Below are 16,792 nucleotides of genomic sequence, written 5' to 3'. Positions count from 1 at the left end.
CTAAGTGATTAATTTATTTAATTTTTTAGTAGAGCAGCTAAATGCAATCAACCCTTTTTTAAGTAAAGAGTCCTTTCTAAAAGAAATAGTGGTTCCTACACCTGGGGACTCCCACCATGCATGGAAATAGTGTTATATATGATTATTATGACATCCAACGTAACAGTTTTAGTGTTCCAACATATCATTAGTCCACAGTTTATAGATCCTTCTTTGTGATCCCTCCTAAATAGAGAACATATTTGACTAGCAACCAAGTTAGTTTCAATTCAATTCAATGCATATCATAGTTTTAATATTTATATTAAAATAATGTATTTAGTATAAATTTATTTATTTTTATATGTTATAGATTATATAATATATAAAATAATATAATATAAAATATTATAAATTTAAAAATAAATCAAATTGAATTAATTTAAATATTTAAATTTGAGTTGAATCTATATTTTGAATTAATTTAAATTTTTACTCAAATTTATTTTTAAATTTAATATTTTCCCGAAAATCCTCTTAAAATTTTAAGTCAGCCTTTGGACCTCCCTTGAACAAATCTAATCTGGGGCTTATGTGTCAGGTGGTCAAGGGAGCATGGTGGCTCCTGCTAAGCTTGACTGAATAGTATCTTTTAAGTGCTTTTATTGGCCTGAGTTTGTGCACTTTCTCTTCTTTCGAGGGCAGAAAAGGCCTGTTCATTTAACTATGTCAACCGCTTAATGAGTTTGGGATTGGGCTCTTCCCTTTTTGAGCCAATTTTCCATTGACCCAATCGCTCCTTTCCCATTTTCTTCATAATGAAGATATTGGACCCTATCTGGGCCACATTACTCCAATTGACATGTGCCGTAAAGAAACTTAAGGCAGTGAATTTTTTGTTTCATTTGCTATGAGCTTTAGAAATCAGCACCATTTCTAGGCTTAAAACGTGCCAAAAAAATGCGCTTTTATGAGAATTAAATGGTATTTTTACACGACATTAGCTTATTTGTTATAACATAAGCTACTTAGACATGCTAATTCACCATCCAACAAAGGCAACTACAGAAAGGTACCTTTTTATCAGTTATAACAGCATAAGAATCCTAAGTAATCTAAAGGAGGATGGCCATGGCAAAGTAAGATGCTTTCGACGGCTAAGGCTAAGACTTGCTTACGGGAATTGAACAAACACAACAATGACTGCAGAGTTCTTTTTCGCCTTCTTCCTCCGTTGGTTCCAAGCTCTTCCATGCACCAATAGTTGCCGATGTATCAAAGGCGTAGACCATTGAAACTGTTCGTGGTGATTCACCAGGCACCCGATACCCTGCCAGGAAATATAATTGGGTTCCGATCGGTGCCATTGTTAAGTAAAGCCGTTCTATTGGTGCCCAATTTCCATTGCTACTCCCACTTATTGTGGAGAATGGTAAGTTAAGAGTTTGGAAACGAGATCCATCCGCTTCATCCCACATGTTCTGCTTCCCGTCATACACATCAATGTGACCTTTCCATGGCTTCAGACAATCCCCAGAGCTGAACAACTTGCCATCCACTGCAACGATTTGATTAGGTGGAACATCCAGCTGCCACATCCCCACTGCGAGGTCCCATCCCCCTGTTCGTGTGTCGAACACCTCCGCAGAGCTACGCTGTGGAGAAAATGTCAGCAAGTTTATATCCGAATCTTCCCTTTCGGCGAAACCGCCCATCACATAAATTTTCCCTTGCCATGTTACCCCAACACATTTGTATCTCAAGCTGCTCATGCTAGGCAATGGAGTCCATTCATCAAGGGCAGGATCATAGACCTCAGCCGACGAAATTCCTCTAGCACTGTCCAAGTACGATTTCCCTCCCGCCACATAAATTTTTTTGTCACAAACACAACACGCAAAATCGTAACGTGGTACACCTAATGTTGCACATTTGGACCATTGGTCCAACCGGACATTGTATCGAAGTACTAAAGGCGACACTTGGACACAAACATTGACTGACTCGCCGGAATCACTTGAAGTTTGAGGCTTCCGTTTGTTCCATAACCTCCCACCAACAATGTAAATCGACTCTCCAAGAGAAACCATAGCGAAACCCTTCAAGACATGGTTTTCTAGCAGATCAGGAATTAAGCTGACATGGCTCCATGTGTTGTTAAACGGATTGTAACACTGTATGCAGTTAAAATAGTTGGTATTAGACCCTCCCTCTTTAGGACAAAAAGCCACGAGAACTCGATAACTAGAAGCATTGGATTCGGGTGATGGCGGTGGTGTGGTAGGTCGTGAAGGGGAAGGAAATGATCCCATCGGAGTAGCAGGGAGAAGTGATAAAGCCTAACCGGTTTCCTATGATTTGTTTCAAAACCGGTTTCCTATGATTTGTTTCAATGTCAAACGGGAAGATTTAATGTAAAGGCTGGAGCAGGATATAGGGTAAAAAATTCGGCGGATAACACAACAAACAATGTCAAGTATGCAGGCATCGGCTAAGAATTGAGAGTGGAGGGTGCGTAGGATCCAAGCACGGGGAGATGATATCTAGGGACTTTCTTGTTCGTGTTTTTTTCTTCGTCATTGATTTGATTGAATTAATGTTTTTGGCAAAGGTTGTCCGTTGCATTGTTTTGTTATTTGGTGGAAGGTCTCCCTAGCTAGTTGAACTCAACAGTGTGTAATAGCTTTGATTATGGCGCTGATAAAAATCATGTTTGGGACAGAACTTCAGTTTCAGAAGAAGCGAGTCAATCATGTTTGAGTCTATATTCCCTGCTAGGATTTATTATTACCAATGCTTCTTTCACCTTTTTTCTTTTTACCAGTGAGAGTAAAACAACAAATTTACCATGACAGTGTCACCAGCCCCTTTTTTTCCCTTCAGCTATACTCTAGATTATCTCCATTTTGTAAATATATCCTTATATTTGTTTGTATTTAATTATTTTTCAAACAATTTTAAAGTTATTTCTAATCAACACATATAAATACTAGTAAGAGGATTTAATTGACTTATAATAAACATAGAGTCAATGTTTTGATGTATTGATAGTATATATTTTTATACATCACAATAATATGTTTAAAGGTCAATAAAACTTTGGGAGTCCTATGATATTTAAAGAGTAAAGATTTCGATTTATGCTTTCACTTCAGAAAATAAATTTATGATTTCCATAATTAATTTTTTTATTGGGATTAATTAAATCAATGTTTTGAGCTTTTCAAATAAAACAGGTCGGTGACATGCTCCTACAAGCACATGCATTGGAAACCGTACTTACTGGTAAAAGAAGAACTGAAAAGAATATAATAATAATAATAATAATAATAATAATAAAAAAAGAGTAGGAGCAAATCCATAAGAGATACCGCTGCCATGGAATGTCGTCTTGGAATCTCACACTTTTGCTTCACATTAAGGCAGCATAAAACTCTGTTCAAGGAATTAAGTTAGCTTATCAAAAAATGTCCTTCACTTCATGCCAATAAAGTGATTAAAGTTTCTTTATATATATATATTGATGGCAGACTTCTGGTATTCGATCTTTTATACATGCCTTACCAGTTGAAATCTTTTATCCACTTTTTTTCTTTTTTTATCTCTATGTGGATTTGGGAAGTGGGAACATTTTGGGACTTTGTTTTTTACCTTCTTGTTGTTTAAGACAACAGACAGCAACCATGGCATGTGACTTGTGACAAATCAAGCTGCCAATTGCAGTTTTGTTGAAGTCCATCTATGAACTACTACTCCTTAATATATATATAAACTATTAAAATAGTTATTTTTATTTATTTCAGTTTACATTTAAGTCATTTATATTTGAAATGTTATATTTTGGTCACTTATGTTAACATGTTATAACATTTTAGTCACTAAACCGTTAATTGTCCTTAACAGTATAACAATAAGTTGACATGGCATGTTAAATAAAATTTCAAACAAAAATTATAGGTTAAATTATATAATTGGTCCCTATATTTTTTTTATTTTGAGCAATTTAATTTTTCCTTTTATGTTCTTTTAACATTTTTTTTTACTTCTCTTTTGTTTCTCCTTGTTTTCCTCCCTTCTCCATCTTTATTTTTCAGATAATTAATTCAAAGAAATTAGATTTCAAACATGAGGCATATGCAAAGTTGTTTCGCTTGAATGATCTAATAATTAATTTAAAGAATTGAATTTCAAACATGAGGCATGTTACTTGTTAATGTGTAGCATTTAACCATAAGGTGAATTTAAGGGTCTGGTTATACGAAAATCATTTGAGGCAACTTTTGAAACTGCGATTGGAATATGGGGAAGAGAGAAAAGAACATAAAAGAAAAAGAAAAAGGAAAGTTAAAAGAAATAAAAGAGACAGAGAAGGAAGTAAAACAAAAAGAGAAGCAGAAGACAATAAAAAATAAAGAAAAAAAGAAAGTTAGAAAAAAACATAAAAGAAATAAATTAAATTGCTCAAAACGAAAAAATATAAGGACTAATTGTATAGTTTAATCTAAAATTTCTGTTTGAAATGATGATTTAATGTGTCATGTCGGCTGACTAAAATGTTAGAACACGATGTTGTAAGTGATTAAAATGTAACATTTTAAATATAAGTGACTAAATTATAACTAAAAACAAATAAAAATTATTATTTTAATAGTTTACCCTATATATATAAGCAGAAACTAACAAGCCCAACCCTAAATCTAAATCCTGGACAAGATAATCCTACCAGGAAGAAAAGCCCATTTCTTCATGTCTGACCAAGTACTTGTTCTTTTGGAGACATATTCTTCTATGGACATCTTTCATCACTATTGTACCAATATGGGGTTCTTATTAATATTTATTAGAAATTGAAGTCAGGTCAAATATAATGGAACATATATACTTATGTGTGTAGGATATAGCAATAGCAGCAGACCTAAATCTAGGTCAAGCTTGTTGCAGAGGAATCCTGCAGCGGCACATGGAAAGAAAGTGAGTGCACAGTTTGCAAGGAAAATCCAGCTAATTTTTGAGAGAGAGATATCCAAATTATGGGAATGATTGAATGAATAGTTTTGGCTTTGCATATTGTTATTATTACATGATCCAGCTACTTCATAGTGTTGGCTGCTATCTTAGGGTAAGCCTAAGGCTATTTCCATGGTTTCAAAACTTCCTAGTTGTTGACAACAAACATGGACCAAACCAGAAGATATTCCCATGTGACCAACACCTGCCGCTTGAAAACACAAGCCGGAAATGGGATAGTTTCTAGAGGTGATTGGTGCCAAAACTTGGGACAAAGATTGCATAGTTGGGTTAAGATTGACTTGTCATCTTTCATGGGACCAGCCATTTCCACAACAGGCAAAACAGTAGAAAGAAACAGGATACTTTGAGGAGTGGGGATGTTAAATGAGACAAAAGGGAATTTTTACTGAGAATATATTAAAGTAAAATGGCTTTAAAGATGAATACAAAAAAGCGATACAAAGTAGTATAAGTGGAGAAGATTATGCAAAACCATCACATTGCCTCAATATTTCTATCGTCTTAATAGGGATACTTTGACTTTGATGGATCACTTAAAAAATATATTGCTGATATATATATATATATGTGTGTGTGTGTGTGTGTGTGATGTTTTAAATTTCACTCTTTATGTTTGAAAAAGAAAATGACCGTTTATGAAAATAAAAAGCCATAAAATCCAATCTCATCAGAATCAGATATCAAAACAGAAATTTGGGTTTGAAAGATATAAAAAATATGGCTAATATAAAATTCCGTGAACAGAAAAATCTACTTATATGTAACTAGTCACCTCAATAAAACGTAAAAAGATTTTACAGCAGGGCTTAAGGAGTGAGGTAGTAGTTGAATCAAAGACTCTCTCATATCCGATGCTGATACTACAACCATAGGACGGCTCTATTCCCCATTTTAACACTTTTTTTTGTGTGGTTTCGTTTTCTATTGTTATTCACTTTTTTGGATGGAATTTTAGCAACCCAATGTAATTCCCGAAGAAAGAAAAAAGCAGTGTTTCTGTTGAGATTGGCAAGTGTAGCTGCGCAGCTTCTTTGAAAGACGAAAAAGAAAGATTACACTCCATTGTAGCCTGTATTCAGCTCCCACTTTCATTTTTCTTTTATCTCATAACCCTCTTATTTTGCATCATATAACTGGATTTGCAAACCATCCCTTTATATAAACCCTCTGTTTTCTTCCTCTTTTTGTCTCTATACATTTTAGCCTAAAGGGTTATTGAGTTTTGCTTCTAGTTGGAGATAAAATGGGAGCTTATATAGATTTCATGGGGAAATTGGAATGGGTGAATAGTTATGGCAAGAAGCAATGCAGTAGTCTTTTCTGGAGAGCGAAAGCAGCGATGAAGAAAGCTTTGAAGGGGAGGGGCAACAAAAAACAGTTCAAGTTCCAGTATGATCCTTCAAGTTATGCTCTCAATTTTGACGATGGTTATTGCCATTCGGGTGTTGAAGTGAATACCATCGAACTTGCTCGAATTCAGGATTGTTCTGAGTGCCAGAATGATATTATATGGGTTTATGTTCTTCGGGTCAAGTCGTAAACAAAGCCAAGAGTTTTTAAGGTTTGCTAGCTATGGTTTTTGCTGGGTGGACATTAGATAAGTAGTTTCAAATATTTTCATTTTCAGTAATTTTCATTTTCCTTCATTTTTTGTTCTTGTTGTTTTTGCACTTTCTATGGCAGATTTTCATCCTCCATATTTCAACCTCATTTCATGGTACATGTTGATTCGTATTTGCTTGAATGGAGAGCAATTGCAGTTAACATAGCAATAACAGCAGAGCTTTGAGTTTTTTTTTTTTTTTTTGTGAAGGGATAAATCATAAATGCGTGATTACGAATTGTACAATGGCACAAGGGCACTGAGTTCAACTAAGAACAAAGTGAAAACACCAACCACAGGCAACTAAATTCTTCTACAACGGAAATAAACACCAACCGCATCTTAACAAATGACATCCAACAAATTCCCTGTTAAAGTCAGTATGTAGAGTTTACAAGCATAATAGCTGCATTTGGTTCGGTTCTATCTCTGATGAATCCGAGGCCACTCGCTTCCTCAGCAATAACTTGCAATTCTTTCAAAAAGTGGGGTCTTCAAGTCTGGCATTTGATAAATCATTTATGCAGGGATAAGCAGCTTTCTTATCAAGTTGATTCTGCGCCCATATCAGCATCTTTAGCAAGCTGGGAAGCTTTGGGTCTGTCATCCAGCAAGCATATTTAAGCCAAAACTTACTATTTCTTGAAGATTGGAGAAATAATCTCAAGTTTTAAATCAAACTGCCCAATGTAGGTATAAACTTAAATAAGTAAAAAAGCTAGAATTTGACAAAAGAATTCGCACATTACAGGCAATTACGGAATCCTTTCTGCTTGTAGAAGTCAGAAGGTTATAGGAAAAAATGCAAAGACATTTGATGCAAAATTTTTGACATTCTACCCTCAGTGTTAAAGAAATTCTGTAACCAGAGTACATCAAATCATTGATTCCTTCTAAATCTCACAAGAGCACAAAGAGGCTTCTTTGAACAGTATTGAATTGAAGGACAAACAGATAAATGTATATCCAACTAAAAGGAAAACAAAATTTTATTTCTGATACAAGAATTGAAGGATGGCTAATAACAAGCCAAATGATTCGTAAAGAATATCTGGAGCATGCTACACAGTAAATGTATTTACATTCTTCTGTTTTTAGTTGTGGATCAATAAGCAGGTATTAAGGCTAGAGCTGTAAAGAACAAAGTGGATTGTCCACAAAACTGAAAGGTATCTAGAAGAGAAATATGCTTTTAGAATTGAAAGTTCCATTCCATAGACAAAGCATAGAAAATGTATACCAAGTAACTTTCCAAAACAATGTTGCAGGGCCAGCACAGGATGGTCAAGCCTTGTTAATGACTACTTGACTAGGTATACCATCTCACTAATAACCAGTCATCTACTATCCAAAGGTAAATAAATAACGAACATAAAAGGTAGAAAAAAAGAAAACCTTTTTCATGACTTTGGCTAGTAAGTACGGCAGCATTCACCTCGGTCGCTGTCTTAAGGCGCTGTGATATGTCCAAAAGCTCTCCAACTGGGCAGTTTGAAGTATCTTCAAATACCAGGAGTGAAATGGTCCTCTCCAACTCTTCTAAAAAGCTTTGCTGCAGAAAGCTTTGGCTATCTTAGTTAAATCCACATATTAGTAACAACAGATTAGTGCTGGTTAAAGACACAAAATGATTAGAAACAAACTAAGCATGCATAATGAAAGTTCTCATGAATTAATGAAGCAGAGTTACATTTTCTTCTCCCCTAGGAGCAAGCTCCTCTTGAGCAAACTCCAGGGCTTCTTCTACTTTTCCATTCCGAATTAATTCTATCAATCTCTGCTGTTGGAGTTGAAAAAAGAGTTGCGGATTTGTATCCAATATCTGCAAAAACAATGAATTTCAAAATATTAGTGTGACATTATTTTTCTTTACAGCATGTCTCAGAAAATTCTTCATGCCTGAAAAGAATTCCGCTACCCTTTTTGACAGATTTCAAAATTGCTTAACTGGTAACAAGTATGGTATCAGTCGATTCAAATCAAAATTGCTAAACATACGAGTACCCGTTTTCAAAATCCAGCTTCTCTCAAAACTATTGCTGATGATGGACATTTAAGAACAACTGATCCTAATAACAGATTTCCTTGTAATTGATATACCTCAGGCTATACCGGGAATCACCCAATATAAAACCCTCTTAATTCATTCTCATTAGTACAAAATTGAAAAACAAAATTAGAACAGTTACATGTCCCCAACTAACTCCCTTTCATATTGCACATTATTCCTTCTATTACATTCAAAAGAAATACTTAGAATTTCATATGGACTACTGAAAGGAAAGGTGTATCATGACAACAACTTGGCAATCTGAAACAGATCCTGTTTTCATTTGAAAAAAATAACTTGTTCTTAGTCGCAGAGTTCATCACATCACAATCAAACACTGCACCTCGGGATTTAAATCATTAATTTTCTCGATGGCATCCTCGACATTTCCACATTGCACAGCCTTTTTAACAGCCATGCGATCCGTGATTGTTGCAAGATCGATATCTGCTATTCCACAATAAGGAAAACAAAAAGCATATACATTCAGAAAACCAATAACAGAGCATAAGATAAACAATTTTCGTGCTGTCGGATACGGTGAGTTCCAGATTCCATTCGGAATTTCTCAGCAGCTTCAACATAACCCTCGGTAACAAGAAAATTCATCACCAATTTATTCATATCTTCTTTCCTGATTTTAACATTATTCAATTTCAACCTCTTCTCCCACTCTTCCCTGGAAATCAGTTTCTTCGAGCTAGCCTGTTAGCAAACAATTCGAAACATAAATACACTCCATCCTCTAAACTACTCCACCAATGTCTCTTATGCTACAATACCAATAAGATTTTGACAATTTAAAACTAAAACAGTAATAGCTAAAGTTAAATTACTCTCTGTCGAGATTAAAAGATTAGATTATTCAACAATACCGAAATGTATAATCTATAAGCTAACTCTTAATATACTTTTGAGCTGCAAATTGAACAAAATTCAAATTCTTGAAAGTGTTCAGAAAAAATAAAACAACTATAAAATTAAACCATACCATTGTTGTTCAATTTCAACTGAATTACAATTCAGAACAGTTGTATCAGTGCTTCTTCACCTTCGCTCCTATTTGATTACCCAAACTTTTTCAAGTATCCGTACCCCTTTTTTCTCTTTTGTTTTGCTGCACTACATAATATATACTTCCGGGTTTTTCTCTTTTTTATTTTCCGTTTAAATAATAAAAGAGAGAAAACAAATCGGCTTAGACGGATTGGATCTGAGATTAACCGACATTTCTGAGCTGTGAGATTGGGGCTTTCGATATTTTCAGAAAAAAAATATCGATATTTTCAGTCCATTAATTCTGGGTTTTTGGCCCTTCCTCGTTACTTCTTTCTCTAGAGTGACAACCTCTTTTTTCCGGAAAAAAAAAGTAATATTATTGATCGTATCCAGGAAATTGCAAAATATTAATAATAATAATAAACTGAGATGTGTTGATGCGACGAATTAGTAAGGTTGATGTAAGATAATTCTTATTTTGAAGTAGGATTCGTTTTAATAATTTTTTTCTTTTTATTTGTTTGCAAGTAAAATATTTTTCAAAAATAATTTCGAAAAATGATTTACTTTTTAGTATTTAAATGAATATGTATAAAATATTGTAATGATTTATTAGATGTATATAATAAGACTGTTTTGTTTGTTTCACATAAAGACACAAATACCATATAAGGCACTCATTTGATATGAATATGTTTGGATCATACAAGAATACACTATCAATCAATTAATTACAACTTGTTTAACATTCATCCATAAAATGTTTGGAAATTTCTCTTCTTAATTACATATAATAAGCTTAAACATCTTTAAAATGGACTGTGTCAAACCCTCAAAAGCTTGACATTTCGACAATTCAGCTGCTATTTCTGGAACTCCACACTCCATTGCTAACAACAACAACCCAACAGAGTGCGTGTTCCAATCATGCAACTTTTTGTTGTGGCTACGTGTAATCAGCTTATAAGCAACTACTCCCATCTTTATTGCCAGTGTCATCAGGTCACCTAAGTTATGATATTGTATATGTAGATAAGTAATAGGTAGTTTGCCAATTTCTATTCTATGTTTGATCATCAAAATATTAAGCTATAATCAAATTTGAGACCATAAATGATGCCATGACAAAGAATGAATCACTCAACTTATTTATCATTTATAATAACAGGGTGAATGTCATTCTCAAGCATCTTCTAATTCCTACCAAATTTAAAACTTAAAGAAAATATATAAAATTGATTCATGATGTGAAACATTAGGGCTCTTTCTCAGGAACTGGCTCCAGTTTTGATAAGGTCACCGCCGTTTTTAGACGCTTTTAGACATTCAAAAGATACTGATGCTGCTTGAGTTATGGTTGAACCTAATTTTGTTCCTTCATTTGGATTACTGGATTTCTTCAGCCTTAAATCGATATTAAGATAGTCTGTCAAGACCTTTGTCACGCCCATCCCACGCTGAGGAACTTTACTGCTTGAAAGAAATGGTGATCTATCACCCTTTGTAGGGGTAGCTAGTTATGCTGGTGAAAAGTTCGGGGTTGAAAAAGCTATTCTATAAGGAGTGCTAGGGAAGGGCACTGAGTAAGGAACCGAAGGCCTCTTCTGACCAATAAGTCCGATCCTGGATAGTGAAGAGAACTGATCTAAATGATTGGTCAAGTCATCCACATAGAGCATATCATCAATACGTGTGATAATGTTGACTGCAAGACTTTCCAAAACTCTCGAGGAGCTCTCCAATATGGATTTTCAAACATCCTAATTAACACCATAATGTTCATTTATCAGCATGAATTTTGTAATTAAAAGCATTCATAAGAACAAGTCTCGAATTCAAACCATTGACACAAACCTTGTTGTATTGAATTTTACTCATATCTAAAGTGGTGTGGGGAAGACCAGGGAATAGCTGCTTCAAGCAAAGCAGGAGGCTCTCTGCTTGATCTGCAAGCATTTCTCTTTTGTCAGAATTGATCATTAGGTCCTTCACCAAATCCCATGATGACTTAGAACTGGACTGATTTGTGCTAATAGGTTTGGAGTTTGATTTTTTTCTACCATAAATATATTAAAGGCTCCACTCGATTGGCAATCTCAATAGCTTGATGCTAGGATGGCAAATTAAGGCAATCAAGAAGGCTTTTTTCATGATTATATAACTATACAAGTAGCTTAGGGAGGCTCTCATTACCAATAGCATTTGATTTGAATTGCCAGAAACTAGACATGACATTCTAAACTAAAAATCTTTCATTGGATACAACTTGTTCCCTAGAGCTCAAAAACTGTCCTGATGCCATATTTTCAAAACATGGGAGAAGTTTATGAGGAAAAGTATTGATAGCTTTACCTCGAGCTTGCTTTCGTCCAGGAATGTCTGCCACGAAGGTATCAACTCAACAATGTGATCACTATCAGAAAGAAGCCATTCCATCTCTTGATGCCACAATGCTTTCTTCTCAGGAGGAACTGATTCTAACCTCTATATTTGCCAAAATAAGGTAGCTTCAAATGGAAGTGAAAGAGAAATAACCATCAAATTAGAGAATTAATAGTAATTGACCAACATAAAATCAGAAACAAATGCCCACATAGGTAAACGTAATAGAAGAAACAGCATACCACAAAAATTGGTGATGGCATTTGAAATAGCTAAGGCTATGCAAAAGCAATTTCCACACCCAGACATATCTTCTCCAAGCAACAATTTTACAAATCTTTCCTTCATCAGCTAAATCTCTGAAACCCTCATTATTAACCAATAAAAGAGAAATTCAATTGAAAGACAAATTCATATGATAATTAATAATAATACCTGAAATTGTGGAGCCTTGTTTCTCTAATTTCCTATTATCCAATGGGGTTTTCTTTCCATATTCACTACAATTAGTACTGGTGCAGTCTTCTGTCCCAGCATTTTTCTTTACAGGCCATGTGACACCCCGAAAATTTTTACAGTAAGATATTATCATTGATACAGTAAAATAAGGAAATAAAGTGACAAGAAGAGGAAATTTGAGTTATGTAATTGGGAAGTATATTATGACATTTTAATTCAAGACAGGACTAAATTGTAAAAGTGAGAAAAGTTTTATTGCCTAAGAGTAAATACTCAAAATTTAAGGGTTTGAAGTGTAAATATGAAAAAGTTGAAAGACCAATAGTGCAAATATTTTATGGGTGGATTGATCTAGAAACTAAGAAAATGGATAAATTAGGACCAAATTGAATAGGTGAAGAATTATGATGGACTAAATAGCAATTTACCAAATAAAGTGATGACTCAAGAATGGAATTTTAAAAGATCACGAAGGGCAAAATGGTCAATTGAAAGAGAGAGAAATCTAGAAAGTAATGATGATGTTGGTGATACTTTATAATTATTTAATTAGATAATTATTATTTATTTAATATTTTAATAAGATATTTATTATGATTTTATTATTTTATTTAGTATATATATATGTGTGTGTGTGTGGAAAGAAAAAAAAGAAGAGAGGAAACAACACCATCCATTTCCATGCATCCCCGCGTTAGAAAGAAAAGAGAAAAAGAAACTTTCCTGTCTTTACAATTTAGCCCTTCCACCAAAAATTCATCGTTTTCACCTAAAAATCAAAAGAAATTTCATAGCTACGAAGAGAGAAAAATGTTAAGGAGACTAAGGCGAATTAGAATATTAAGTTTGATTCAAGAAACAGAAGCTGGAGAAGAGAGAAAAATCAAGTTAAAGATTGAAATCAATAGGACAAGGTAAGAACTTAAAGATTTCAATATATTTTAAGTAGAGTTTCTCATGTGAGGTAATATCAAAGCATGAAAATGATGTTAAGGTAGAGTTTTCTTATATAAGTTTCTATGTTCTTGATATATTAGTGAAGGGAAATAAGAGAAAATGATGGGAAATATGGTAGAGAATGGAAATAAGGGTGTTATAAACTTGGTAATCAATATGTTGCACTAAAACAGTCTTAAACAGCAGCAGTAGTCAAACTTTGGAAAATTACCAATAATTTTGGAAATTGAATTAGAGGTTGAATAAAATATGAAATTAAAGGGTATTGAGTCTAGTTTTTCATAGAAGAAACGGTGTAAACAATGGAATTATAAATTGTGAGATATAATAAATTTTATGAGACAAGGTCAGAATGATTTCGGGTTTCCCTATTTTAACTTTGGAAAATCATAAAAATTGGAGAAAAATAATAAGGTTCTTAAAGTTATATGTTTAAAATCCTGAATGTGTCTATTTTCAATAGAAGTAAACAAGAACATCATCCGAAACCTGTACAATAAGATAATTAATTTTTAGTAAAGAAGGGTCAGAACTGCGAGACAGCAGAATAATGGTGACTTTAAAGAATAAATTGTACTTATTGGATAAACCAAAAATTCTGAAAATTTTATAGTAAGAAGATACATAAGTATAGTTTCATGGAAAATTAGCGGATCTTAATTTCGAGTTCTGTAGCTCAAGATATAAATAATTTAATAACTATGACGCAAATAGACAGTTTTGAATATACATATAAGTAAATAGTGAAATTATTGATAATGTTACTTGTAGCATGTTATATAAATTAAGGATGTGGAATGGAGAGGAGGAGGAAAATATGAATGAATATTCAGCTACATGGCTAATTTGCATGTTTTAGGCTCAGGGACTAAATTGAATAAAAGTAAAACTTTATGTGTAATTTTGTAAAAATGTTAGAAATGACCAATTTACATGAAATGGATTATTTTGTTATTTGAAATTGCAAAATTGGATGAAATTATTAATTTAGTTCAAGATCGGGAAAAAACATGTTTTAAGGATTAAATTGAAAAGTGTTGAAATTATGAAAAATTCTAATATTTTATAGAATTCATGGGTTGTTATCAATTTGTATGAGAATAAAGGCTGGAAATAAGGATTAAATTGCAAGAATTTTATTTTTTGAGCCTAAGGATGAAATCGTGATTAATTAAAAGTTTAGGGGTAAAATGGTAGTTTTGTTTAGGGCATTAATTGAATGTATTAGAACATGAAATCAATGAAAACGACGATCAAATTTATTTATAAAGTCCGGATGGCTCGAATACAAGACTTGAATATGGAAAAGAAAAGATATCGGATTAATGAAATTATAAACATGAACCAACAACGAGGTAAGTTAGTGTAACTTGAATTGTATTTTTAAATGCATGAAATATCAATATAATGAATTATCTGATTTATGTTTATGAAGAAATGGCAAGAGAATGATATTTATCATGACATGTAAATATGTGATTATCTTTGATACGTTGATACAAGGAAATTAAGTATATTGAGATGAGTAATAAATTCAAGTAAAACATGTCGAAAAAAAAAAGTATGTTTAAGGGACATATGTTTGATTTTAATTAGTTCCAAATATGAAAGTTAGATGAAATAAAATATCTGATAAATAAATTGTTAACTCCGATAATGCTTCGTATCTCTATTCCGGTGACAGATTCGGGTTAGGGGCGTTACAGGCCAACCTAATGAAGGTGGTGAAGTAGACGCTTCCTCGAAACTACTGTGACTGTGTTCCTCCTCATGACCAGTTGTTTCAGATGTTAAAAAAGCAGAACTTGATGAAGAGATTATAAAAGATATGCGACAGACACAACTAAGTAAAAATGGAAGAGATTATAAAAGATGAATGAAAGGAAGGAGTAGAAGGAGGAAAGTTACATGGATGAAGAAGGAGATGGAAGATGTAGAACGGCGGGAAAAAGGTAAGAAAGAAGCAAGTGAGAGTTGGAAATCATTTTACCCGTGTTTTGGAAATCATTTTCCAAATGTAAAATATTTTTAGTCAAACAAACACAATAAAATCAAGAAAACATTTTCCTGAAAAATATTTTCCTGGTAAACAAACAGACCCTGAGCCTTATCCATAATTTGTTTTCCTATGCACTAGTACTATAATACTTAAATTATTATTTACATTACATTTTATTCTATTATCGCATTCAAAAAAAATTATCACATTTTGATATTTTTTCTCATTTTAATATTTAAATTCATATCACTTTATTTCATTATCGTGTTTGAAAAGAATGCACCACGTATTAATTTTTATTTTTGAATAATTTGTGGTGAAAATAATAGTTAAAAGTATAAAAAAACAATTATAATTAAGAGAACTCAATTTTAATTACTAGATATAGGATCGTTTTTTCTTGAATAAGTTTAGCATCGATCCTTCATAATTAGTATTTCAAGATTTATTGGTTTACAGATAAACAATAAGGATAAGAACTCCTTTTAAGAACAGAAAATAAGGGTAAATTCTGTTGGATAACGAAACCCCTGATTAGTTGCATTAAAAGTACGTAAAACCATGCATTAAAAAAAATCTGGTAACCGGAGCCTAACACAAGGGAGTTTTAGATGGATACTCTCATGCTCTAGGCGGAACTGGGGAACCACCGACTGCTGGTGTTTCTGGTCGGGCTACCAAGAAGATTCGGATTGACACGGATTTGAATTCACAGGTGAAGCTAAAAAATATTTTTAGGGAAGTTAAAATTAAAATTATAATTTTTAATAGCCTAAATCTTTATAATTTTTAAAAGATTAAATCAGAATTTTATCATTTGTAATAGGATAAAGTGCAATTTTATTTTCACTAATTTAAAATTTTAAAATTTTAAAATTTTTTAAGGGGCTAAATGAATAAATTTTTATTTTAGAGGACCAGGCCCATGCTAGTCCCCTAAATACGCTTTGGAGGGTTCATAAAATGTTTCTCCATTATTTTTGAAGGATACTCGATTAAAAGATGATCAGAGATCTAAAATTTCAAGAAAAAATTAGTTTGAGAGTGATATCAAATTGATAAAGTCAATATTAAAAGGGATTTGTCTAATGGATTTTCATAATCAAGTTCTCAAATAAGATCTACTCTCTGATTGAGAAAAGCATGTCAAGAACAATTATTTTGAAGCTTTTAGGAAGAAAAATAGGATTTAATACTCCTTTGAATAAACTGCTTATTCTTTGAAAGCCATCTCAAAATTTTTAGTTGATGGATATAAAAAATATTACTTTTTAGTTAAATTTCAATCGATGGTAGATTATACGAAGGTCTTGTCCAAGGTTCATGAAGTGGA

The 16,792-nt window shown here is 33.0% G+C and overlaps 2 protein-coding genes and 1 pseudogene across 3 annotated transcripts; all 3 read right to left on the bottom strand.

Annotated features, from left to right (window-relative positions):
* Positions 1–916: 916 nt before the first annotated feature.
* LOC108450968 (uncharacterized) lies at positions 917–2,354 on the bottom strand. Its single transcript, XM_017748720.2, has one exon. The coding sequence runs from the start codon at positions 2,289–2,291 to the stop codon at positions 1,143–1,145; it is 1,149 nt and encodes a 382-aa protein (XP_017604209.1). The 5' UTR covers positions 2,292–2,354; the 3' UTR covers positions 917–1,142.
* A 4,497-nt stretch (positions 2,355–6,851) lies between these two features.
* On the bottom strand, positions 6,852–10,114 carry LOC108450208 (protein GID8 homolog). 2 transcript variants are annotated; one of them, XM_017747729.2, is made up of 6 exons: positions 9,655–10,114; positions 9,203–9,368; positions 9,007–9,110; positions 8,304–8,435; positions 8,009–8,165; positions 6,852–7,213 (listed from the first exon to the last, which is right to left on the bottom strand). In XM_017747729.2, exons 1-6 carry the CDS (start codon positions 9,655–9,657, stop codon positions 7,092–7,094), a joined length of 684 nt encoding a protein of 227 aa, XP_017603218.1. In that variant the 5' UTR covers positions 9,658–10,114; the 3' UTR covers positions 6,852–7,091. The 2 variants fall into 2 exon arrangements, with proteins under 2 accessions (XP_017603218.1, XP_017603217.1); XM_017747728.2 differs by having other exon boundaries at positions 9,007–9,113; positions 9,655–10,113.
* Positions 10,115–10,930: 816 nt separating this feature from the next.
* On the bottom strand, positions 10,931–15,445 carry LOC108450967 (rop guanine nucleotide exchange factor 5-like; annotated as a pseudogene).
* Positions 15,446–16,792: the final 1,347 nt, after the last annotated feature.

Source organism: Gossypium arboreum, chromosome 5, assembly GCF_025698485.1.
Source record: "Gossypium arboreum isolate Shixiya-1 chromosome 5, ASM2569848v2, whole genome shotgun sequence".
NCBI classification, from domain to species: domain Eukaryota; kingdom Viridiplantae; phylum Streptophyta; class Magnoliopsida; order Malvales; family Malvaceae; genus Gossypium; species Gossypium arboreum.
This window is presented reverse-complemented; position numbering and strand designations above follow the sequence as displayed.

What these genes read in the sequence shown, in the direction of transcription:
- LOC108450968 (XM_017748720.2), bottom strand. Translation starts at nt 2,291, where the DNA reads ATGGGATCATTTCCTTCCCCTTCACGACCTACCACACCACCGCCATCA.
- LOC108450208 (XM_017747728.2), bottom strand. An exon ending in AATGGAATCTGGAACTCACC is followed by an intron (nt 9,114 to 9,202) that starts GTATCCGACAGC and finishes ATTGTGGAATAG; the next exon opens with CAGATATCGATCTTGCAACA. An exon ending in TAGCCAAAGTCATGAAAAAG is followed by an intron (nt 7,214 to 8,008) that starts GTTTTCTTTTTT and finishes GCTGGATGACAG; the next exon opens with ACCCAAAGCTTCCCAGCTTG.